General features: G+C 46.5%; 1 protein-coding gene across 1 annotated transcript; it reads right to left on the bottom strand.

Moving 5' to 3' along the window:
- Positions 1-5,687: 5,687 nt before the first annotated feature.
- Positions 5,688-25,883, bottom strand: LOC103657818 (eukaryotic translation initiation factor 3 subunit C). The gene is made up of 21 exons (XM_008685227.2): positions 25,801-25,883; positions 25,530-25,669; positions 23,608-23,673; positions 23,316-23,505; positions 22,799-22,924; positions 22,547-22,601; positions 22,315-22,424; positions 21,782-21,909; positions 16,031-16,190; positions 15,558-15,661; positions 14,957-15,098; positions 14,630-14,755; positions 14,401-14,494; positions 13,389-13,579; positions 12,962-13,186; positions 8,773-9,136; positions 6,549-6,708; positions 6,388-6,453; positions 6,211-6,298; positions 5,955-6,117; positions 5,688-5,857 (listed from the first exon to the last, which is right to left on the bottom strand). Exons 2-21 carry the CDS (start codon positions 25,628-25,630, stop codon positions 5,775-5,777), a joined length of 2,742 nt encoding a protein of 913 aa, XP_008683449.1. The 5' UTR covers positions 25,631-25,669; positions 25,801-25,883; the 3' UTR covers positions 5,688-5,774.
- Between the last annotated feature and the right edge of the window lie 251 nt (positions 25,884-26,134).

The raw sequence follows: 26,134 nt of genomic DNA, 5'->3' as shown, positions 1-26,134 counted from the left end.
CCTGTTCTCAGTTCTTTGGGGTATATAACTAGAAGAGGAATTGCTGGATAACATGCTAATTCTGTTTAGCTTTTGGAGGAACCACCAAGTTACCCACAGCAGCCACAGCATTTCACGCGCCTACTAGCAATGCACGAGGGTTTGAATTTCTCCACATCCTCATTAATATTATTTCATAGTAGCCATCCCGATGGGTGTGAGGTGGTATCTCATTGTGGTTTTGGTCTGCATTTCTCTAATTAGCAAGGTTTCATGTGCCTATTGGTCACGTGATTATCTTTAGAAAAAACGTCTTCAAGTCCTTTAACCATTTTAAAATCAGGTTTTGTTGTTGCATTTTAGGAGTTCTTCATATATTCTAGATGCCAACTCTTTATCAGATATGATGTACAAATATTTTCTCCCAATCTGTAGATTGCCTTTTCATTCTGCTGAGAGTGTCCTTTGATGCACAAACAACTGATTTTTTACCCTCTTAACTCTACTGAATTGTTTGTTCTAGTCGCTCTCCTGTGGATTTTCTGGGATTTTCTATATTCAGGATCGTGTCTGTGAATTAAGATTTTACTTCTTCCTTTCAAATTTGGATGACTTTTATTTCCTTTTTTGGTCTAATTTCTTTGGCTCAAACTTCTTTAAAAGTTTTACTTATTTACTTGACAGAGACAGGAGAGCATGCGCATAAGCAGGGGGAACTGTAGGCAGAGGGAGAGAGAGAAGCAGACTCCCCACTGAGCAGGGAGCCTGATGCGGGGCTGGATCCCAGGATCCTGGGATCATGACGTGAGCTGAAGGCAGATGCTTAACCAACTGAGCCATCCAGGGGCCCTGGCTCAAACTTTTAGTACAGGGTTGAAAGAGAACTTCCTTGTCTTGTTCCTGATCTTGGGGGGAAAGCTTTGGTTTTCACCACTAAGTATGTTAGCTGTCAATTTTTCAGAAATGCCCTTTATCACATTAAGGAACTTCCTTCTGTTCCTAGTTTTCTAGTATTTTATCATGAAAGGACGTTGGTTTTTGTCAAATGCCTTTTCTGCATCAATTGAGCTGATCCGCTGAGTTTTTCCTCTGTTCTATTAATGTGGTGTATTACACTGATTTTCTTATGTTGAACCACCCTTGCATTTCTGCAATAAATCCATTTGGACATGGAATCCTTTTAATATGCTGTTGGATTTCTTCATTTGCTTGTTATTTTGTTGAAGATATGCTAGGAACTATCTTTTCATTCACTTAAAGTGTTTATGTTTCACACAATCCTGTTACAATAGGTGCTTTACAGGTTTTGGTATCTGCTAGCGTCTGTCAATGGACGTTTCCCTTTGGGGCTGGTCACATGGAGAAAAATTCTAGATTGTATCTTGAGCAATTTTTATTATATTGTGAGACTCTAGATTCCGTTAAAATCCCCTCATGAACATGTTTGTTTCAGTAGGCAATTTTATCTCTGGTCAGAAAGACAGGGTTCTGTCGAAGTTTTACCTGGCTGTGCCACTACACAGAGAGAGCTCTATGACAGGGGCATCCCTGGGCCCAAACAGGATGAGAAAAATAAAATGGTGACTCCCTTCTTCAGACCACTGTCCCCTTTCCCTAGTTTCTCTATAGGTGACAAGAGTTTCAGCTACCAGAGCCAAACTACTGCAGCCTTGCAACTTTTGCCTGTCCTTGTGTGAAGGCCGGGGGTGGGGGTGGGGGTGGGGGAGAAAAAAGAAATGGGATTTCTGATTACGTTTTCCAATCACAGGTTCCCTTATCCCAGTCCTGTGACCTCAGCTAAGATGGGTCCCTTTGGGGTTTTTGTAGCCTGACCTCAGAGGTAAAAGCCATGAAAAAGAAAAACAGCAGGAATCTCACTCCCGTATATGTTAAGTTTTGACTCCCTTCCTTGATCTGCGTGGTTTTTTTTTGTTTTTTTTTTCAGAGTCCTTAAGGAACTTTCTGTATTTTTCCCTCCATTTTTAGTTTTAAGTGGTGGGAGGTAGGATGTACGGGGCTTAACTTTTGACTAGTATCAGAAGATGGGAAGCAACTTTCGAGAACTCATGAACCTGTGCTTTCACACAATTTCACAAGAGCCACTACTGTTGTTTCCCATCTAACTTTGCTCAAACTGATGCTGGGAAGTTACATTTGAGAATTTGTGAATTTGAGCTTACTTTCACAAAAACAGCTGTCTCAAGCCCCATTTGCTCAACTCACGATAGTTTTGACAATTTATGAATCTGAGCTTAATTTTCAAAAGCTGCTTCGTTCTTATTTCATCCAGATTTACTGGAACATATTTTTGAGATGATCTTCTGGAATGTAACAAAAAAATTTTCTTATCCTCTGAATTTGTTCAAACTCCTCCTGGGAAGTTAGTTTTGAAAACTCCTGAATCTGATCTTGTTTTCATAAAAGCAAAAGACTACTGTTTCAGCTAGATTTGTACAATTAACTGACCTTGAGAAGTTCATTTTGTGAACTTCCGAATCTGAGCTCATTTGTACATTTATCAGGTTTCAGCCAGATAGGCTCAAACTCATGTTGGGAAGTTACTTCAGAGTCTGTTTTCGAAACACTTTTTTCATCTAAATTTGCTGTTTAAGCATCGTTGGGAAGATACTTTCAAGATTTTGTGCATCTGAGGTTTTTTTTTTTTTTTTTACAAAAACTGCTACATTTCATCTAAAGTGCTCAAATTCACATAAATTTCTTTTGAAAATCATTTATAAATCTGAAATTTTGTTTTGCTTACAAAAGCTACTGTTTTAGGTATTTTTAAAAAACACTTTGAAAATGTTCTTTTGGGAAAAATGTGTGAATTTGTTTTTTACAAAAACTGAAGGGGTGTATTGGGAGAGGTCATCTCTTTTTCTTCCCTCCAAAATGCCAGAGCTGAGGTAAAACAATGCCCAACATATTGTAGGCCTTGGTCAGTAATGCCCTGTCACACAATTCCAGGGGCACCGATCACTTTGTATCTAGGGCAGAGACTGGGGCAAATCTGGTCTATGTACTGTTTTTGTAAAATCAACCAAGAATGGATTTTATAATTATAAAGAGTTGTTAAAAAAGTAAAGTTGGGGCACCTGGGTGGCTCAGTCAGTTAAGCGTCTGACTCTTGATTTTGGCTCAGGTCACGATCTCAGGATCATCAGATCAAGCCCTGTGTCAGGCTCCACATGGGCATGGAGCCTGCATGAGATTCTCTCTCCCCCCCCACCCGCCCCTATTCTCCTCCATCCCCAGCTGCTTTCTCTCAAAAAAAAAAAAAAAAAAAAAAAAGGCAGGAAACTTATATGTGATAGGTCATATGTGGCCCACAAAGCTTAAAGCATTATCCAGCCCGAGAGAGAGAAAGCTTTGACAACACTGTTGGATGGTTACCACGCATAGACTGGAAGAGGAAAGGGACCCCTTGGAGTTGGGCATTGTAATGAGTGGCTCTGCCTTCTGCTACAGAATGCTACATGGGCCACATTTAGTATAAGTCAGCATACCCAGAGCTGCATAGGCTCTTCAGCCTTTCCATTGCCCCTTCTCCCTGGTTCGACCTCTCTGTGACCCACCCATCACTCACATGCTCAGAGTTCAGTCCTGACCCCTCTCCTCTATGCTGCTCCTTCCAGAAGCATAATTAGCACTAATGGTTAAAAGCCAAGCTCACAGTCAGGCTCCCTTGTTGTGCATCTATTTTCCTCACTTCCCAGTTACGTAATCTCCGGCAAATCACTTCACCTGTTTTGGCCTTCAGTTTCCCCATCTATAAAATGGAAGTAACAGAAATTTTCTAAGAGAATTCAAAGAAGTGAGGCACGTAAAATACCAGCACACAAGCGGTCAACAATGTTGGCTCTGACAAATGTTACCCACCGCTATACTTCTGACGAGCATTTATAAACCACTCACTTCGAAATCTCCTGTTCTTTTCCATGACAGACTAAGAATCGTCCCCCAGCATCCACTTGCCCCTTCTTTCTTTTAGTAATAGAACTCCCCAGGTTTGACTGAACATACAACCATCCAGCTATAGGAATTTCCGTCTTCCCCACAGGATGGGGAGAATATGAAACTTAAGTTCTAGCCAATGGGATCAGCGCAGTTTCCAGGCCCTCCACTTCCTCTTCCCCCTCCTATTGGCTTGCACAAGGATGTGGGGCTGGTGTGCCAGCTTTCGCCATGTAGATGAGAACACCAGGGGACGGTGGAGCAGTAAGACAGTGGGACCCCGGGTCCCTAGATGATCTTGTGGAATACAGTTGGCTCAACCCCAAGCCTGGACCCCCCCCACCTGTGTACTGTCACGTAAGAAGTAAACTACTTTGTTTGAATCACTGTTTTCAAATCCTCTTGTTATACTAGCTTAGCCTATATGCAATCCAAACTCTTAATCTCCAGGGCCTTGCTTACGTGCCGTGTCTCAAACTCAACATTTTAAAATCTAACCACACTCTTGGTCCACTTTACGTACCCTGGTGTTTGTATACTCCTGAATACAAAAACTATTCTAAGTATTTCTTGTTAATAGCCTTACTATATCTGTTTATTCCCAGTCAGGAGAACCTTTCATTCTCGACTCCTACTACCCCCCCAGTCAACTCAGCTTGAAGTCACAGACACCCCAGCTTGCTCTGTACATCCTCTTTGACCCCTCCCTCAGCTCAGAGCCTAACCACACTGGCTTTAGGTGCCTTTTACTTTCTGGTCAGCTCTCTGGCCTCCAATCCCATAGTCCACAATGCTGCTCCATTACTCTTCTTAAAACTGGATCCATTCGTGTATTTTGTTTCCAAAAGTCCAAAGCATTTGTCTCCATGAGGTGGCCCCATCCAACCTCCTGCATGCACTCCACACACACTTTATTCTGTCACTCCTCCAATCCTTTGCACTTGCTCTTTCTCCTCTGCCTACATCCACGCTTCTCAAATGCAGTGGATCATTTACAAAAATTCTCCAATTTCCTGTGGATCAATACTTCTGGAAACACAATACAAACTACAAATATGATCACATATTTAGATGTTTAGATGTCACAGGGCTGGCATGTTTCTCAGTGCTGGCTCTTTTTTTTTTTTTTTTTAAGATTTTTTTCTATTTATTTGAGAGAGAGAGGCAGAGAACAAGCAGGGAGAAAGGCAGGCAGAGGGAGAGGGAGGAGCAGGCTCCCCACCGAGCAAAGAGCCCAATACGGACCTTGATCCCAAGATCAAGGACCCCGAGATCATGACCTGAGCCAAAGGCAGCTGCCTAACCGACTGAGCCACCCAGGCGCCCATCAGTGCTGACTCTTAATTCTGATGCCTGCCTTTATCAGATCCAGGTTAACTGCAGATCACACTGGCCCAAAGACCATACTTCCCACAGGTCCACACTAACTCTCCCTTTCCCCTGCCTGGAGAACCACCACCCAACCCCCCTCAAGGTCCAATCATCACCACCACCTCCATTACGCTTTCCTGATATTTACACTCCAGAGTCACATCCTATTCAACACAACCACTGCCTTCCAAAGCCCTGGTAGAACTTACCATTCTGTCAAATGTCAAAGAGCAGCAGGCTCTCTAACGTCAGGGATACGTACAAGTCATCTCTGCATCCTGAGCCTTGTGCCCGTCATGTGGCAGGAACTCAGAAACAGAATTAGCAAATGAATGTGTGCAACCCACCTCTGTGGCGACATGCAGACAAGCGGGCACGGTAACAACTCTAAACAGAACTTTAATAACTCGGGGTGTGGTCTACGACTGAGAGGCTGAATGGTCTGGGCCGCAGGCACAGAAGCGAGGCCATCAGTAGGCTGTCTGAGATTGCTGCTGGCGGTAGCCGCCCCGGCGCATGTAGCCCTCGTTCTTGCGGTAGCCGTCCTTCTGGTCTGCAGGGGAGAGGGGAGGGGAGGAGGACGTGAATGACAGTGAAGAGGCGGGAAGGGGGCCAGGACCCTGGGAGAGCAGAGGGACAGAACCGCTGACCTCGGAAGTAGCCGCCGTAGGTGCCCTGCTTGTGGTCGAACACGCGCTCGTTATTCTCCACCAGGCTGCCCAGCTTCTCCGCCAGCTGCAGGGCCAGGTTCTGCTGGGCGGTGGGCTCGGTGCGGTGCATCACCACCGTCTGCGTCGGCTGGTCCAGGGAGGCCTGACGGGAGCGAGGCAGAGAACGGCCATGACCCAGACCTCCACTCCAAACTCCCCATGACTCCACCTGCCCATTCTCCACCCTGGCCCTTACCATCAGCTCCTCGTTAATGATCATCTTGCTGATGATGGAGTGCACGGTGGGCAGGTCCAGTTCAAACATGTCAGACAGAGTCTCCATACTGGGGAGAAAGAAGGCAGAGAGCAGGGAGCACTTAGGAGCTTGGCCCACAAAGCTGGGACCCCTCTGCCATCCTAGGGCCCATCCTACCTGATGGAGTCATAGACACTGCTATAGGTGAAGAGGTAGGTCCGCAGTGACTCTTCCTGAATCTTTCTGTGGGAAGAAAGCAGAAAAGGCGGGAGATCTTCAGGGAAGGAGACCAACCAGTCTTTTCTTCCCCACCCACCATGGCCCTCTTCTCTGCTCACCTAACCAGCATGGTTCGGACTTTGTCAGCCTCGGGGAAAAGGTCCCACACTTTGCCATTCATCTTTTCATTGATGATAAAACTGTGGCAGGTCTTCCAGTCGCCCATCTTCATAGCCTTGGAGGCAGCAACAACGTGTTCCCTCATTGACTCAGGGGGACCTGAAAGGTTGGGAATGAGGCAGGGCCCAGGGGAAGCTTGGGACCATGGCTCCTGCCTCAGGCACCACTCAAGGAGGAACATGGGACAGGAGAGCAAACAACCAGACTGGGCCTCTCCCAGATCTCCATTAAATAGCCGTGTGATTGTATAAATCACTTAATATCAAAATACATTTATTCAGACTAAATCAGCCTATGGCATGCTTCAGGGGATTGGTGAGCCCCTTGACAATGCTGCCAAATTGTTGTGTCTATCCTTATGTACACTTTCCTAGGAAAAGAGTCTTAGATTTCCTTTTTTCTTTTTTTTAAGTAGGCTCCACACCCAGCGTGGAGCCCAACATGGGGGTTGAACTCAGGACCCTGAGATCAAGACCTGAGCTAAGATCAAGAGTTGGGACACTTAACCAACTGAGCCACCCAGGCGCCCTGACCTAAAAAGATTTCTAATATCTTAACTGGAACTGTATCTACCAAGCTTCATTCCTTCTTATACCACCTTCATGATCTAACCCTATGTGTGTGTCACTGCTTCGGCTTATTTTTCTTTAAAGACAACCCAGGAAAAGAAACATGGCAAACAAGAGTAACTGGAGTTCAGAGTAGACGACAAAAGTGCAAAAACTCTACGACTGCAACGGATGGCAGGTGCAAAGAAACATGAACACGGCAGACCCTAGCACAGGGAGCATGCTCAAAGGTGTAACAGATCAGCCCCAAAGAGAAACGTATGAATAAGGCTAAGGACAAGCAAGAGAACACTACCCTTCTTACTCTGTCACTTTTAAGAGAGGCAAAGTTAGAGGTTCAAAGACCATTTCTCTGCAAAATCAACAGTAGCACAGAGCTGAACGAGAAACTGCCTTTTGGTCCCAGGCAGTCAGAGAGAGGCGCGGACTGCAGGGAGCCAGAGAGCCCGAAGCGATGCTGCAGATACAGAATTCCAATGTAAATTTTCCAATTAAAATAAGACAAAGCTTCACTACATAAGGCAGACAAAATCTGTGAAAGGGCCACCTGCACGCAACACAACCACGCACACAACCAGAGGAGGGCAGATCTGAGGAGACCGTAAGCTTGGTCACTCCCCAAGTCCTTCCAGGCACCAACCCACGGGCAAAGCACGATTCAAATTCCTTTCCTAGTGCAATCACTACCACCCAATCCTGGACTGATTGATCAGATTTCAAGTGATCAAAGGAGCCAATGTTAGATTCTCAAATGCCAAGGGTCTACTTGGTTGGCAGAAAAACAATGTCTATGAAGGGAAAAATAGGAAAAAAGGTTAGTAAGACTGTGTTAAACTTAGGTAAGTCACTTATTGCTTAAGCCTCAGTTTCTTAACCAGGAAAAAAGGAGATAATAATGGTACCCATACCACAGAGTTATTACTAATGACAATTAAATGCATCACTATCTATAAAACACTTCTTAAAACAGTACCTGGCACAAAAGAAGTACTATGTAAGTTTACATTATATAAAAAATATCACTGGAGTCGGGTCATGGAGAGTTTAACTTAGTGACTAAGGAGGCTGGACTTTTTCTACAGGCAAAGAACTGTGAAAAGCCCTGGGGGTGTGTAACATCATAAATTTGGTAGAAAGAGAATGCTGAGAAACAGAGGCTGAAGAGGAGAATGACAGTAAGTAAGAGCTTAATACGTAAGCCAAGACAACGTATCCACGGTAAGAGACCACAGAGACTACTGAGTAAATGGACATTTCTAGGTTCTATGTGGAAACATCACTGCATCAAATGGAATCATCTTGTGTGAAAGTTATTTCCTTTAGTTTGTCTTAATCCTCTGAATAAAAAGGCATCAAGAAGGGCACCTGGGTGGCTCAGTCGGTTAAGCGTCTGCCTTTGGCTCAAGTCATGGTCCCGGGGTCCTGGGATGGAGCCCCCCCTTTGGGCTCTCTGCTCAGCGAGGGGTCTGCTTCTCCCTCTCCCTGTCCCCCTTCCCCCTCTGCTTGTGCTCTCTCTCAAATAAATAAAACCTTAAAAAAAGGCATCAAGGGACGACTGAGCAAAGCCAGCTGCACTGCAGAGCCCCACACTCACCCAGCAGGGGCTGTCGCTCGCCCACCCGCAGCTGGTGATGGAACTGCTTGCTGATCATGCGTCGGCGGGCGTCGCTCTCGTGGGCAGCCATGTAAGGGATCTCCAGGAGCATGGCGGACACCAGATACACACACTCCAGCAGCTCCAGGTTGATATGCAGGTGGAAGGGCACCTGCCGGCGCCGCTCCACCTTCTCCTGCTCCTGGTTGCGCTCCTGCAGGCTGCGCAGCAGCAGCCCCTGGCCCAGAAGCTCCTTGGCCCGGCCGCTTGACTGAATGTCCAGCAGGGCATTGTGAGCGTCCTTGGTCAGGCCCTGGCGGAAGGCACAGATGCCCAGCTGCACCATGGTGCGGTTGTACAGGATCTGCGAATGAAAGCAAGGCACTCAGAAGGGACAACCACAAGGCAGGCTGTTCATCCAGTCGGCAAATCTACGCCGAGCACCTCCGAGGTGCTGAGCACTTGGCTATGGGCTGGGACAGAGAACCAAACGGTCAAGTCCCCATCCTTCCACGGAGTTTACGTTCTAGGGATAAGGGGACAGAGAACAAAATAACCAATATGCAGATGGGGACTCATGCCAAGGAGAAAAATAAAACAGAGGAGGGAGTTAAGAAGGGAGCTTGTGCGGTGGCGGCAGGAACTCACAATTTTATATAGGACAACTAGGGAAGGCCTCATTTTGAAGGGAATGTTTAAATAAAAACCTGACAGAAAGAAAGGGACCATGTCCTGCAGGTATCTGGAAGAAGAGTATTCTAGAAAAAAGGAAAGGTCAATAAAAAAGGCCCTTGTGGAAGAACTATGGCTGGTGTCCTCAAGGAACCAGGAGAGCGATATGGCTGGAACTGTAAAGATGTGAGCAGAAACTGGACAGACAAGCACACGGGCCCGCAGGCCATGTTAATGCTTTTAAGATGGGAAACCATGTGAAGGTTTTGAGAAAATAAGTGATATAATCTGATTTAACACGGTTAACCCTGGCTGCTGCATTACAATAGCCTGAAGGGAAACAAGGGCAGAAGCAGAGACCAGAGGGCAGCAGTGGAAGTGGGAAGTGGTCAGGTACAGACTCTAAACACAAGTGGCAGGGGAATCAGACGAGGGAGGTCAGAGAAAAACAATCCAGTTTGACTCCGAGGTTTCTGGCCTAGACAACTGAAAATATGGACTTGCCACTAATGAAGATAGGGGAAGACTTTAGGTAGTACGGATTCTGGGGGGCGGGGAGGGCGGATAAAGTCTTTATCGATGACAATAAAAGTATACAGGTCAGTACCAGTCCTGAACACAGATGCAAAGAGCCTGAAAAAATATTAGCATACAAAGTCCAGCCATATATAAAAGAGATAACAGATCATAATCAAACAGGCTGTATCTCTGGAATGCAAAGCTGATACAAAAGTCTAAAATCATGGTTACTCACCATATGAACACGATAAAGGAGAAATAACTGCATCATTTCAGTAGATGCAGAAAAAGCTCTTAACAAAATTCAACATCTCTTTAGGACAAAAATTCTCAGTCAACTAGGATCCGAAGAGAACTTCGTCAATCCGAGAAAGCGCATCTACAAAAATACTACAGCTAACGTTATACTCAGTGGTAACATGGTGACCGCTTCCCTAAGACTGGGGACGAGGCAAGGTCTGTGCAGCACTAAGTAGTGGAGATTTGAGTTACTGCAATACGGCAAGAAAGAAAGAAAAAAGGAAGGGTGCCTGGGTGGCTCAGTTGGTTAAGCAACTGCCTTCGGCTCAGATCAAGATCCTGGGGTCCTGAGATTGAGCCCCACATCGGGCTGAGCAGAAAGCCTGCTTCTCCCTCTCTTGCCCCTCTCTCCCACTTGTGTTCTCTCAGATAAACAAAATCTTGTAAAAATTAAAAAAAGAAGAAAGAAAAAAGGAAAGTCAAAGGCTGGTATAGCAATAAAACTGTATGCAGATGACATGATTATTTCAGCAGAAAAGTTAAAGCAAACAAGTGAATTTAGCAAAATAGATGCATCCATTCAAGGCCAAAATACAAAAATGAATTGTATTTTTATATACTAGTAATTTATTAACAATTAGAAAATGAGATTAAAAACAGTTACATTTACAATAGCTTTGAAACCCATGATATTCAGGAATACTTTCTTCTTCTCCTTTTTTTTAGAGAGACAGGGAGAGAAAGTGGGGGTGGGGGGAGGGGGACAATGCAAGAGGGACAGAGAGAATCTTAAGCAGGCTTCATGCCCAGAGCAGAGGCCAGTGCAGGGTTCAATCTCACAACCCTGAGATCATGACCAGAGCCGAAATCAAAAGTCAGGCACTTAACTGACTTGAGCCACAGAGGCGCCCCTTCAGGAATAATTTCTTAAAAAACGTGTGACACTTCTACAAGGTAAACCACAGAACACTGCAGAGAAAAATTAAAGAATAAGGTGTAAGATTGAAAGGTTCAATGTTGTTATTAAGATGTCAATTCTCTCAAAACTGATTTATAGATTCCATAGAATTCCAGCAGGCGTTTTTGTAGAAATTGACAAGAAAATTCTAAAATTCTGTGAGAATTCTTAAAAAAAAGAACAAAGTGGGAGGACTCATACTACCTGACTTCAAGACTTACTTACAGGCACAGAAATCAAGACAGTGTGGGACTGGCACAAAGACAAAGAGATGAATGAATGAAACAGAACAGAACAAAAACACACTTAAAATTATGAGGCTATATGGTTTTTTTCATGTGGTTTTCCACAAAGGCACCAAAACAGTATGATGGGGAAAGAATGTCCTTGACCCTGACTTCATACCATAGATCTAAATGTGAAAGCCAAAACCTTTAAGGACTTCCACACACACAAAAAAAAAAGTTAAAAAGAAAGTATCTTTGTGGGGCGCCTGGGTGGCTCAGTCGTTAAGCGTCTGCCTTCGGCTCAGGGCGTGATCCCAGCGTTATGGGATCGAGCCCCACATCAGGCTCCTCCGCTGTGAGCCTGCTTCTTCCTCTCCTACTCCCCCTGCTTGTGTTCCCTCTCTCGCTGGCTGTCTCTATCTCTGTCAAGTAAATAAATAAAATCTTTAACAACAACAACAAAAAAGAAAATATTGTGAATTGTGAAGATTTCTATAGACAGGACCCCAAAAATAATAAGCATAAAAGAAAAAACTGTTAAATTAGACTATACCACAAGACATGGTGTTAAAAATGAATACGCAGAACAGAGACAGGAAGAAAATATTTGGAAAACATTCATCCGACAAAGGACTGGTAACCAGTAATAGAAAATGGTCAATTTCAGGGGTTATCAGGGAACTATGAACCAACACAATACGGAGATACCATTAAACAACAACCAATGTGCCTTAAACTAAAAAGATCGACAATGCCAAATATCAACAAGAAGTATAATATGCACACATTCCGCTAGGAGTGTAAAGTGGTGTAACTACTTCTGGGCTCTTATGCAAACGGACACACACCTACACTTTGATACAGCAATTCTATTCTTAACTATTTACCCAAGAGAAAATGTACAGCCACACAAAGACTTATAAATGTTCATGACAGCTTCTTTATGATAGCCCCACACTGTAAACAGACCAGGAGTCCATCAAGAGGAACACAGATCAAGAACTCGAGATAAATTCAGGCACCGGAATAAGAAAGGACAAACGGGAATGCTATTAAAAACCGCCATCGCATGGCTTCGCCTCAGGTTCTCAGGTTCACAATGTGCACTGTCCTACACGTCAAGATTGCTTCATTGTGTTAAACACATTTACAGGACCTGCACTTAGACACAGCTGCAACGCTCCCATATGACAATGTCCCCATGGCACTGCCACACACACAGCTGTCCCACTGTCCTGTCCTAACACACCACACTGCATCTGGGTCCTGTCTTTCCTTCGTTTAACAACTTGTTAAGGTTCCTCTCACCTTTTAAAATACCTCCTAGTGCTCTCAACTAGACACACGGTAGGGACCATAAACATTTGCTGAACCCAAATCTCCAATCCAAAGGCCTCTAGTGGTGTCAGAACGGGCCACAACATGCAAACGGGCAGGAGGATCAGAGAACGTCAGCATCTGGGAAGGACCAGGTGTCTGCTCATTTCTCCACCGGCCAGATATGTAGCTAAGGCGGCTGAGCCATTCTGCCCCAAGGACGGGGGCCCGGCCTGGTCTCCCCTTCCCACCCTACCTGCACCGGCGGGTCCGCGTGCTGAATGTTGTCTTGCAGGTGGCTCATGAGCATGAGGTCCCGGGCCTGGTACCAGCGGGAGTGCAGGGCGTGGTGGTAGATGTGGCACAGGATGGCGCACGTGCGGATGCGGTCCGTGCGGTCCTTGGCGTAGATGTACTTGCACAGCCTCTCCATCAGCACGGCCGAGTCCTCGCCCTCGTTCTCCGCCTGGTCTTGCTCAGACTGGGCGGGGCGGGATGTTGTTAGCAGAGCCGGCAGAGACCACGGCTCAGGCTTCAGCAACCAAAGGTGAGACTCCGGCCAGCCTCACTCCCGTCCCTCCCAGGGACCCTCCCTGCTCCACCTCAGAGAACTCCCAGGGGACAGATTCGCCCTTAGGTCCCGACAGACACCCGCCCCCCGTGACGTGGCCGCGAAGACTCACCTTTGAGGAGCCCTCGGGGGGGGTGAGCTGCCGCTGGTGGGCCTTGTAATCAAACTTGTAGTAGGTGTGCAGGATGCGCCTCAAGTACACGCGGCAGATCTCCTCGGTGGTGCCCTTCTCCTCCAGGTAGCGCTGCACGCGCTCGATGATGGCGCACACCTGCGCCTCGTCCTTCAGGTGCTCCACGTACTCTGGCGGCGAGAGCCCCCCGCTCAGCCGGGCACCCGGCTTCCCCATCACCTGTCCCCCGTCAGGCCCGCCACCTCTGCGTGTTTTCTGTGCCCGTCCGCAGTCTCCTCCCCCTGCCCCGAAAGCACCATCGCCTCCCCGGCCACTCACTTCCTGCTCCTGTCAGGTGCGCTCGTCTGCTACTTCCTCCCGATTAACTCCTCCTCCCCGTTCGGATCTTACCTCAAACGGCCCCCACCTTAAGATGCCTTTTTCAACCATTATCTACAGCGGCCACCCCCACCCCGTCTCTCACTAACACAGGTCCCTATCTGAATTTCTAATGCACACTTCACATTACCTACAATTGCCCCGTTTTATTTACCCGTTGAAATGTCTTTCTCTAGCACTGAAATGTAAGCCCCGGGAGCGTGAAAGGCCTCTGGCTGCCTCGTTTGTCACTACACCCGACTTAGTGGGCACATGTGGGCATTCACATTTCACCAAGTAAATGCCCTGCACTTCCCCCAACCCAAATGCCTCCGATCCAAGCCAAAAAACAAAGTGGACTGAGACCAGACCCCAACGATTCCCAAAGTACAGTCCCCAGACAGCAGCATCACCTGGGAACAGGCAAGTAATACAAAATATGGAGGACATCCCCCTGCCTCCGACTTATTGAATTAGAAGCTATGGAAGTGGGGCCTAGCATCTTCCCAGGCCCTCCGTGTGAATTCTGGGTAAGGCAGGCCTGGTTTTCCCCGGACACTCTGTTAGTATATAACCCTTAGTTTTACTCCTTGCACCTTCCCTCTCACTGATGTCCATGCTTGCCCAAGCTTACCTTGGGAGTGAGGATCAGTATTTTGCATTATTTTGGTAAATTCTTCATCCATTCGTTCCACCAGGGTTAGGATACAGCCACGGACACGCAGTGGCTGGACAAGAAGACAAAGGAGGAGCAAATAAATTAGCCCAGATCTCAGTGCCAGACTTTGACCCTTCTGTCTCCACTGAGCCTTCGCAAGGCAGACAACACACACCTCCAAATAGCCTCCAATTTCTCTCTGTACCTGGTCAACGTTGTGCAGGTTCTCACTCTCCTCCAGAATGTTCTCTCCAACAAAGATGTTAGGGTTTGCAAACAGGATGTCCATCAGCTCATTGATGCAGTCCAGGCACTTCTGCCACATCTCAGGCTGTCAAGAGAGCAGACGGCAGTCAAGAGGCGTGAAGGTGGAAGACGCACGAGGCCTCTGAAGAGCCCCCTCACCAGGAATCCATGGGGCCTTCAACTACCAAGACTGCTTCCACAGTCTCTGAGTTTTAAGACACTAGGCAACACCCCACCCCCCCAAACAGCTAGCTCGGCTCTGGGTGCTCCTCTTCATCGCCCTCACCTTCATGTATGTGGCCAGGTTCGGGTTGTAGTCATAGAGAGAGGCGATGATATTGAACTTGATCTTGACTATAACACCCTCCCCCAGGTTGTTTTCAGACGCAATCTGAACCAGCAACTGCAGCAGTTCAATCTGGGCTGCCCTGGAAGGGAGGAGAAAGGGGGTGAGGCATCAGAGACAAATCAAAAAACCTCATCCTGTCACACAGCGTGTCCTCTTCAGACAAAGCAAGGCAGCGTCATTCCCACTACCCCCCTACCTTCACCACCTGCATACTTGCTTCTCCTTTATAAATTCCAAACAGAAACAGCAATAATGCTAACAGTCTGCCCTCCTCTTCGGTTACCAAATAATTAAAGAAAGTGAAGATTCCCGTTCTGCAGATTGGAAAATAATCCCCAAGTTTAAGTGACTGGTTTAAGATCAGAGGAAGAGTAAAGGACAGAAAATGGACTGGTAGGTTCCAAGCATACCATTCCTTCAACTGTAGCCACACACAGATCTTCCCGAACAGCGCTACTGCCCCACCAACCTCCAACCATGTTTTAGAGAAAAAGAACATTCACCCTGTAATCTCACAGTCCAGGCCCATGAATCTTACCGGTCCGTTCCCTTCTTGCCTCGTGCCTGTAGGATCTCATTCAATTTCTTGATGACAACAGCGTGGGTGATCTCGGTTCCCTTGGCAAACATTTTTGGCTTCTCCTGGGCAACACATGTCCTATCATGTGCAAGCTGATAAACCTATTCTTGCCCTAACTTTCCTCCCAAACCAACCGGGGGGCACCTGTGTGCTCTCCCAAACAGTTTTCCAATTCATTTTAATACTAAAGCCCAGGGCACCTGGGTGGCTCAGTCAGTTAAGTGTCTGACTCTTGGTTTTGGCTCAGGTCATGATCTCATGGGTCATGGAATCAAGCCCCACACTGGGCTCCGCATTCAGCAAGGAGTCTGCTTGAAGATTCTCTCCCTGTGCCCTTTTCCCCACTCAAGCACATGCGCATGCTCTCTCAAATAAATAAGTCTTAAAAAAACCCCAAAAAACAGAAAACCACAAAACACTAAAGCCCTCACCTTAACGAGGGGCACTCCACCCCGGACCCTTTCCCACTCCCCGCCTTCATTGTCTTCCTCCTCCTCATCCAGGCGCTTAGATTTCCTATCGTGCTTCTTCTTGGCTTTGTCCTCCCGTTTCTTCTCAGCCGCCTTCTTGTCCTCCTCTGTGGTGGGGGCCCTGCCAGGAGACATGGGAGAAGATGAAAAACCAGTCCCACTCCACCTCTGCGGCTTCTTCTTCCCATGAACTTTCTTTCTCTTTTTCTCCATCAAGCCTGGGTTCAAGTTATATTCTATGAGAGTGAACTAAAGTTAACCATAACCATAACCAAAGCAAGGACTATAAAGCACGTGAATCTGCCAGACTACTAACCAAGGCCTGTCACCATACCACACCCACTAAGAAAATCTTATGAAGGGAACAGTGTGGCCTGGTCTAATAAGGTAGAGGGGCCAACCTGGCCACTGTAGACACAGAAACAGCCTGCCATGTTGCCCCACAGCTAACCTCTCAGGTTTTCCAGAGGAACTATATCCATGGAGACACAGTTGTTCCTTATTACCAGTTGCTCTATCTAATCTTTTCACCAGCCACCAACTTATCAGTTTGAAGTTAGTGTAAAAAAATTTGCTGTTCCCAGACTGACTGCTTCCTGCTTATGAGAATTAAACTAAATTCTAAATTTAAAAAACAATTGTTCAAGACAACAAAATTCCCCCACAAAAGCGAAAAACATCACTGGCTACCCCAAAGCAGTCTCAGGCCACTTGGTGTCTGAAACCCTCTCCAGACTTTAATACTATATAATGAAATATAAACCCAACAACAGAGACAAATTATCTCAAACTTTACATAGATAGTGATGAACAAATCTTTCCAGACAGACTCAACAGATATTCAAATTATAATTCTCATCAACTGCCATCTAAACATCTACCAATAAATTTCATTTTAAGTGCTTAAAAGGTCTGACTATGTTTTAGTAATAGTTTATAAGTTTGCCAGCTGGATCACTTTTTCACTTGCCAAAGGATGTATCCAGAACGCAACAGCTTGCAGGTTTTCTCCCTGTACTATGGTAACACTCTCTTTAACGACAAAAGCTCACTTTACAGGTAAAATCCTTTGCAGCCGCACGAAGTATGTTCACTAAACTGAAACCTCTTAGTCATATCCCTAAAGCTCTGAGAAGATCAAAAACCAATGCTATTTTTAAATCAATGCTGCTTAAATTTCAAAAGAACTTAATCTTTCCAGGCCTAAAATTTTACTACTAGTCCTAAGTTTATGGGGATTCACACTTCAAAAACACAATGAACAATGAACTCTCACTCTATGAAATTCCTTTTTTTTTTTCTTTAAGATTTCATTTTTAAGTCATCTCTACACCCAACATGGGGCTTGAACTCACAACCCCGAGATCAAGAGTTGCATGCTCCAACTGAGCCAGCCAGGTGCCACTCTCACGCTATGAAATTCTAATTGGAAGACTAAAACTTGGCTTGACCTCTCCCCTAGGACAGACTACACCTTGGCATATTCACATCTTGTTGAAAATTAGAAAACTAATGCTTATGCTCTCAGTTATACATCGAACTGATGTAAGCTACTTTCCCAAAGGGACATCACTAAATACACTTCTATTAAATAGAAGAGACAAGAGACAAAAGATACTAAGAGACACCAACAGAAGTAAGCCCTAAAGCTACGCTGAAAAGGATTCCATGCCCTCTTAAGAACAACTACTGATCCAGAGCCCCTACACACGCTTGCTTAGGATCCTAACAATCTGGACATCCAGTCCCACCAGATTCATCCTGAGGTTCGTTCACACACACACACACACACACACACACAGGCCTTCAGAAGCCAGTAACTCTTAGAAGTAGGCAGTATCTCTGTGAAATTCCACAGGCCAATCATGGTACCAGAGGTAGGTAACTTCCTCCAATACACCTTCAACTCAAGGTTCACAATCAAGACAAAAGAATTACGTTTTATTATGTGTTTTCCTTCTCTTTTACGCCAAGTTATTTTTTTTTTTTTGCTTTTTTTCTCCACTGCTGACCTTATCAACAGTTAATTATCTAAGTTTCAAAAAAAAATCGGGGCACCTGGGTGGCACAGCGGTTAGGCGTCTGCCTTTGGCTCAGGGCGTGATCCCGGTGTTATGGGACCGAGCCCCACATCAGGCTCCTCCGCTATGAGCCTGCTTCTTCCTCTCCCACTCCCCCTGCTTGTGTTCCCTCTCTCGCTGGCTGTCTCTATCTCTGTCGAATAAATAAATAAAATCTTAAAAAAAAAAATCATCATTGTTCATTGTTGAAGGGCATCGAGAGGACATAACTGCTGGCTGACCCTTGAGCTGGCCATGGGCAACGGGAGACCCCTTACCCTCTCCCCATCCTTGCCATGAACGTTCTGCCCACCATTCCCACTCTGGGGGTCATTTCAAGAATGCAGCCTCGTGAGTAACGCGTTAAGACCATCTGGACTGTGAATGTGACACTACTCCGTTAAGAGCTCTACATAAACTTGTCTGATTCTGGTGGGTGGGTGCAGAGATGTACTACAAGGCCTTCCAAGACAGGTCTCGCCTGTCAGTCCCCTTGCTTATGAAACCTGCCGCCTGCCCACCTGGAGACATCTGCCTCTTCTTTGGTCTCTCCTTGCCCTCCACGGACAGGTGCCGGCTTCGGATTTCACCCTCAGAACACCCACATTTGATTAAGAGTCTAATGTGGTAATTTATCGGAAGGGATTCAAGACACTAGAGTTCATCAGTTTGTACTTAAGAATTCCTACCCCAATTACAAATTCGGAAACATTAATGTGTGATCTGTAATTTACCTCTGATGTCCACATAGCAAGTTAAATCAATATTTTAGCCCCAAACTCACATTAATAATTTCCTTAGTTAAGAATTAATTAACCCTAAATAAAAACTGTAAAAGTCAGCCAAGACTATAATAAAGATGTACAACGAATAACATCTTACTGCACTTGGATACTTTGGGAAAATATGTCAATTAAGCACAAAGCTACTCGAGGGGCTCTCTGTGTGGCTCATTCAGTTAAGTGGCTGCCTTTGGCTCAGGTCATGATCCTGGAGTCCTGCGATCGAGCTCCGCATCGGGCTCCCTGCTCAGCGGGAGCCCGCTTCTCCCTCTGCCTTTGCCCCCCTCCCCCAGGCTTGGGCACTAAAGAAAAAAGCCACTTGAAAAAAAGAGAAAAAAAGTCCACTTGGTTTAAAAGTTCACTAAACTGATTCTTTAAGGCATTCCCATAGATAGGCTTATCCTGATTAAAAAATTAAATAGAATACAGACTCTAAGTTTCTTATAACATCTGTGATTGGCCTCCTATTTTCTGCCCAACCCACTACCTGATGTCCAGGTGCCTTAATGTTGCTGGACAGCCTTACCGCACACCAAAAAGAGATGGAAGCTCCTGAGATTAAACCCATTCCTTTCTGTGCTTGTTTTAACCAAAATATCAAAGCTGAGAAAATCTGATGAGGAAAAGGGTATAGACTGATTTAATATGGAGATGCTGAAAAAGGATCCTGGCAGACACCATGGAAACAGACGGTCACGCTTCTAGAAAACCCATTAACTACTAACACTAACCCTGGTTGGCTTAGATAGCTAATGAGAAAAAAACGTGTGATCAAAATTCACTGTTCCCAAACCATCTGTGGTTTCTCTCTCCTTGTTCTTTTTCCTCTTACATAAATCTTGCTTTCGCCTTGGTTGGAAATCAACCTTAAAAACTGGTCTCGTGACACAAGTAAAATAGTGTTTCTGAATTATTTGTTGACATAAAATCAAACTCAACGTCAAAGACTTCTGAGGATCCCATGGTTTAACCCAACTTCGGTCAACTGGAATTTTAACTCAATCTAATTTTAGATTTTTTTTTTGATTAGGTATACAAAATAAAATTTCACAGGCTAAAAATATAAATCAAGGGTAATCTCTAAAAGGACAGCACGTAACTCCCAAACCATTAGAGGGAAACAAACTGAGCAACAGGGGGAAAAAAAGAATACTATCTAGAAATGGCTTAGAAAGTAGAAAAGAGTGAGAAAGAAAATAGAAGATAGGATTCACCTTAATTACTTTGAGTGAAAAAAGCCAAATCCCTCCCAATCAAGTAACCTACTGTGTGATTCCATTTGCATGAAATTCTAGAAAAGGCAAACTTATCTAGAGATAGAAAGCAACTCAGTGGTTGCCCAAGGAAAGGGAGGGGGCTGGTTGCCAGAAAGACCATGGCATGATTATAGAGGTCTGGAACTTTCAATCTCTCTGCGACCACTAGGAGGGGAACAAGGGCTGGAGATTGAGCTTATCATCAATGAACAATGACTTACTCAAATCATGCCTATGTCATAAACTCCACAAACATCCCTAAATGATGAAGTTTGGAAAGTTCCTGGTTGGTAAACGGACTGCGGTGCTGTGAGTGTGGTGTGCCCAGCAAGGGAATGGAAGCTCTGGGCCTGTTCTCCCACACCCCACCCTGTGCATCTCTTCTACCTGGCTGCTCCTGAGTTATACCCTTTTAAAGCCCTTTAAAATAAATGGGTAATTCCAAGTAAAGTGCTTTCCCAAGTTCTGTGGGTTGTTCTAGCCAATTATCGAAACTGAGGGGGTTGTGGAAACTCTGAATTCATAGCTGGTTGGTCAGAAGTACAGGAGCCAACCTTGGGACTTGCCACTGGCTTCTGACGTAGGGGCAGTCTTGTAGAACCCCTTAACCTGTGGGGTCTGCAATCACTCTGGGTTGTTTCAGAACTGAACTGCGTGTTGAACACCCTGTTGGTGTCCAGAGAGCTGAGAACCAGAAGGTGTGAGGAAAAAAAACCAAACCCACACGTATGGTGTTAGAAGCGTTATAAACAAACACATATCAGATACACATGCTTCCTGGGCTTGACCAGTCAAGTGCAGCAGAGTAAAAAAGGCTTCTCAACAAACGGCTGTGTCTAGTCCTCTGCAGTGCCAGGGAACTCACTACTTCCTGAAGCAACACAACCCCAACTTTTCAAAGCAGGGGAGGAACCCCCAACCACAGCAACCGTTTCCGTAAGCAGCAGCACTGTTATCAAAGGGCGTGATATGGAACCCTTCTGGGGCACACAGGGGCAGGCATCACCTTGATTTCAGAGGAAGACTCGGAAGCCTATGATGAGGGTTACGTAACTTAGCAAAGCTGATGGCTACTAAAGGACTAAGGGGCGGAACCTGAGTCCAAATCAGATTCCTCCCCCGCTCCCAGACTGTCCTGGGAAAGCTCACGAAGGCTTGCTGCAGTCTACATGCTAACATAAGACACAGTTCCCAGGGAGAGTGACGAGAGTAGCCACACTGCCGGCTGGTCCTGCGCTGAACTGCTGCCCGACAAATCACTCTCAGCTCTCCTCAGAGCCAGGAGCAGGTAACCCATTCTACAGATGCGAAAATGGAAGACTGGGGAAGGAAAGCAAACCGTCCGACACTGCACAGCTAGCTGGTGCCAGAAAGACACATACACCCCACGTGCAGGGAGTCATCTCACGGTTAAACGCTCGACTCAGGGGCCTTCAAATCCCATCCTCAGGACACACTAGCTTTGTGACCATAGCCACCCAACATACTTGCCCGAGACCCCTCCGCTGGCCCAGACAACGTAAAAGCACTTCACGGAAGAAGCAACCACCTTCAAGACGACTGTGGGCTTCCTACACTTCCCGCTGCAGCCCTATGCACCACCACTTTTCTTACTTTTTAAGGAATCGTGAGGCCAGCACTGTCTGCTTCCCTTCTTCCTCCTCTGAGTCAGAATCAGAAGACGTGGAACCCGTGTCCCAGTCTTCATCATCTTCTGAATCTTCCGAATCCTCATCATCATCCTTAGAGAAATAAAAGAATCAGTAGGAAAAGAATGGGGAGACTGACTAGTCTCCCTGCTCTCCCTACTGACCCAAGTTCCAGGGGTTTTCAGGAGCAGAACAAGAGTGAATATTCATGAATCAGCAATATGAAGCGCTGGACTGGACCACCAAGACCCAGAGAGAAGTGCAGACTTGCTCCAGGAACACACAGCTCCCCAGGGGGCAGACCTGGGTCCCGAATCTAGTGCTCCAGGTTCCAGGTAGCTCCGTGCTCTGATCCAAGATGAAAGCTTTACTCAAACCAGAATCTACTAAACCCCGCCCCTCCCAAGCCTAGGGCTCTGAAAGTCGTCTTCTCCCCAGGAACCTGAGAATAGTCCATGGCAGGCAAATCACACTTCGTAGTCTCGCCCTGGCTCTTACCTCCATCTTTTTGAGGAACTTGCGACTCTCCCCAGAAGGAGCTTCTGATTTCTTCTTCAGGAAAGCTGCAGCACTGACTCCATCCTCATCCTCATCCTCATCTGAAGAGCCTGGGGGGTAAGGAGAGAGAAAAGAGAGTGGTGAAGAGCGAGGAGGAGCAACCAAGAAAGCATGCCAAGGGAACCCCCCGACTGTGGACTTGTAACCCTGCGCAGTGAGGGCCCCCCCTCACCTTCTGAATCCTCCTCATTCTTCTCAGCATCTTCGTCTGCTGACTGCTCAGGGTTCTTAACCAAGTGAGATGCGAGAATAATTAATGATGCCTGTCAACCACCACCCCATCCTCCCCAACCTCCCTCTCCACCCCAGAGACATGCATGCTGATCCCTTCTCCAGGCATGCCTTCCATTTGCAAATGCTCTTCTGTCTTGCTCAGGGCGTCACTGTCCCCATAGTTCAGAAAGTCTGCCTCAAGCATCCCCACCTGCTTGTAATTTGTAATGTGGGCCTCGAAATCTCGGTTGTATTTTCGGATCTTCTGGCGCAGGGTGCTCAGGGCCTTGGCGTTGTTCTTGTTCATCTTCTTCTTCCCTTCCTTATCTTCCCATAGCTAAAGGACAGCCGAGGGAAGAAAGGGAGAACAGGGATGTGAGACTAAGCAGTATTTCCTAACCGCCAGGCTTCACCACAACCATGATGAGTTTTGCTATCTGTACACCACCTGTACTGCTTACCAACTGTATTTGTTAACTTATTTTTTTTTAAAGATTCTCTGTGTGTCACCACCAAGAAAAAAAAATCACAAATAAGAGTATGAAAATAAATATGATTAAAACTCTTGGCCAAAAAAGGTCCCTCTCCTTGCTTCACCCCCCTTTTTCTCAGGTTCCAGGAAGTACTGTATGTACAGCAAGAGGAGACAGGATCCCTGAAGGTGGGTTAGGAGCAGGCCCCAGGTCCGCAATCCCCTCTGGATCCTCCAGAACCCACAGGAATCACACCTCATTAAGATAGTCCTCCAGATCAGCCAGGATGCGGATATAGAACCGGGGGACGCCTTCCTTGTCCACAATGCTCTTAGCCTTCCCATATGCTTTTCCCAGGAGCTCAAACTCTTCCAGGCACTTGGTGACATCCCGAATCTTCATGGCATTACGGATGGTCCGGATGAGGTTGGTCAGCTCCTCAAACCTGGGTTGGGAGCCCAAAACCACATTGGATATGCCCACCAACACCAGAAAACCCATGACTGCTACAGAGATTCCCCGTCATCTGGCCTCCCCATGGCCTCACCTCTTGTCCTTAGCACTTCGGACAACTCTCTTGGTATCTTCTTCATCCTCACTCAGCAACAATGGCCTGTTCGAAAAAACAAAGACCATTAACTTCCCTTCCTTGCTCCGGTCTTTTCAAGTGATCTCTATTTCCCTTCTCAGATGGAGCAGAAAGAATGGAATTATTCAGGCCATCATACTTGATGCTTCCTTTCAAAGCCTCATCATACACAACTTAATCATTTACACCTACTTCACGTATGCCCTTTTGTCAAACACTGTTGCACATACAAGGATGATCATTCCATCTACTCAAAAATAAACACAGGGGGGCGCCTGGGTGGCACAGCGGTTAAGCGTCTGCCTTCAACTCAGGCCGTGATCCCGGCGTTATGGGATCAAGCCCCACATCAGGCTCCTCCGCTATGAGCCTGCTTCTTCCTCTCCCACTCCCCCTGCTTGTGTTCCCTCTCTCGCTGGCTGTCTCTTTCTCTGTCAGATAAATAAATAAAATCTTTTTAAAAAATAAATAAATAAAATAAACAGGTATTTACTTACTGGGTCAGAAAACTAATTACATGAAAACACAAGTAACTAAGTACTGAAAGAAGTCAAGGAAAAAAGGGTACTTCAGCTAGAATGAATGGAAAAGGCTTTAAGAAGGTGGTACTTGAATTAGATCATAGAAACCAATGTTTGCAAGAGTGGGAGAGGCCAAGGGCAAGGAAAAAGTCCTAATGGCTTTAACACCTCCTGGCACTTTTCTTTAAGAGACTAGACCACAGACAACATTCAGATGGCAATATATCTCTTTTCTTTTCATTTTATTAATTTTCCAATTATTTTGTATTTTAGAATAAGTGCTATTGGTTTTCCAATTGTGGCAATAATATAAAATCATATTCCGATGGGCATATGTGCATATTTACATGTATTATTAAACAGTGGTACAGGGATATAGAAAAGGTGCAAGTGGCATGTATGAAGGAAGTTCGAGAAACAGTCCACTGCTTCAAAAAGTGAAAACAATTTTTAATTTACAGAGCTGGGGAAGGGTATTTATTTACTTATTTTTAAATTATTTTAGGGGCGCCTGGGTGGCTCAGTCGTTAAGCGTCTGCCTTCCGCTCAGGGCGTGATCTCGCGTTATGGGATCGAGCCCCGCATCAGGCTCTCCCGCTGGGAGCCTGCTTCTTCCTCTCCTACTCCCCCTGCTTGTGTTCCCTCTCTCTCTCTCTCTGTGTCAAATAAATAAATAAAATCTTTAAAAATAGATAAATAAATAAATTTTATCTATTTATTTGACAGAGCCCAAGCAGGCACAAGCAGGGGAGGTAGAGGGATTAGCAGATACCCCGATGAGCAGGGAGCCCGATGTGGAGCTCTGTGGAGCTCGATCCCAGGACCATGGACTCACGACCTGAGCCTAAGGCAGACGCCTAACTAACTGAGTTACCCAGGCACCCCAGGAGAAGGGTATTTAAGTGAATATCAAAGAGAGGAAAATAACAGATGATGGTGAGCCAGCCCGCAGTACCAGGTGGCTGGGCTTTCAGAGCCACATCGAGCAGCTCTCAAGTAACTAGGACTTTCGGAGTCTGATGCCGAGCGGAGGAGCGGTGGTAGAGAGGCCACGGACATGCAGGCCAATTAAAAAGCTGATGCAACAGACCCAGCCAGTGGGCAATCTCTTCTGACTCTATCACCTTGTACCCGGCGGGTAGACTCCCACATTCACGGCGCCCTGAGGCGTGAAGGGCTGTCCCTTCAACAATGCTTTGGTCCCTTAAACTCTCGACATCCCCAGAACCCGCTCTCGCCGCGTCCTTGCACACCTCGTCGTCGCCCCCACCTGCATTCCCTCCCACATACGCAGCCTTCCGGAGCCTGCCGAACTACGCACTCCCCGAGTGGTCACTACGGCGCAGGCCCCCCACTCACTGTTTGCCGTAGTTACCCCCGACGGGTTTGGTGACGAGTTCCTCCCCCGACAGAGACGACTCGGACTCGCTGTCCGAACCGGTGGTGAAAAACCGCGACATGGCGACGGCACTGAGGGGCTACGGCGGGCGCAGCCGGACCTGCGGGAAAGCCGGAGTCACAGACAAGGAGGGGTCAGGGTCCCCACCTCCCGACCCCCACCTCTCACCATCCCCGTAAGCACCCCGATCTGCGTCCCCTCCTCAAAAGACAAGGCCCAAGAAATACACACCGTCTGAGCTCGCGAGTCACACCGTGTAGCCGGAACGCCGGAAACGCGAAAAGAGGGAAGATGGGACCTATACGTCACTTCCGGGAGGCAATGACGAACTATACCGGCGACTACAACTCCCAGTGGTCTTCGCGCCACGCAGGGGCGGGGACAGGCCTGATGTAACCTTGGCGGGCAGAGCGGAGCCTGGAGAGTCTCAAAGCCGACTGTCAACGTTTTGTTACTCGCAGATACCCAACCTCACCCAGCACGTGCGGAATCAGAATTTCAGGGCCAGGAGTTTCCTTTTTTTTTTTTTTTAAAGCGCCCACGTAACGCTGATGAGCTGCTAGGT

The sequence above is a fragment of the Ursus maritimus genome, unplaced genomic scaffold (genome assembly GCF_017311325.1).
Source record: "Ursus maritimus isolate PB19 unplaced genomic scaffold, ASM1731132v1 scaffold_2, whole genome shotgun sequence".
In the NCBI taxonomy this organism is placed as follows: Eukaryota; Metazoa; Chordata; class Mammalia; order Carnivora; family Ursidae; genus Ursus; species Ursus maritimus.
Note: the sequence above shows the minus strand (reverse complement) of the source record. Positions and strands in the feature narration are given on the sequence as shown.

Coding starts and splice junctions, on each gene's coding strand:
- LOC103657818 (XM_008685227.2), bottom strand. CDS start 25,630: ATGTCGCGGTTTTTCACCACCGGTTCGGACAGCGAGTCCGAGTCGTCT. Junction 22,602..22,798: donor ACATTACAAATTACAAGCAG/GTGGGGATGCTT, acceptor CACTTGGTTAAG/AACCCTGAGCAGTCAGCAGA. Junction 14,756..14,956: donor ACCTGGCCACATACATGAAG/GTGAGGGCGATG, acceptor CTCTCTTGACAG/CCTGAGATGTGGCAGAAGTG.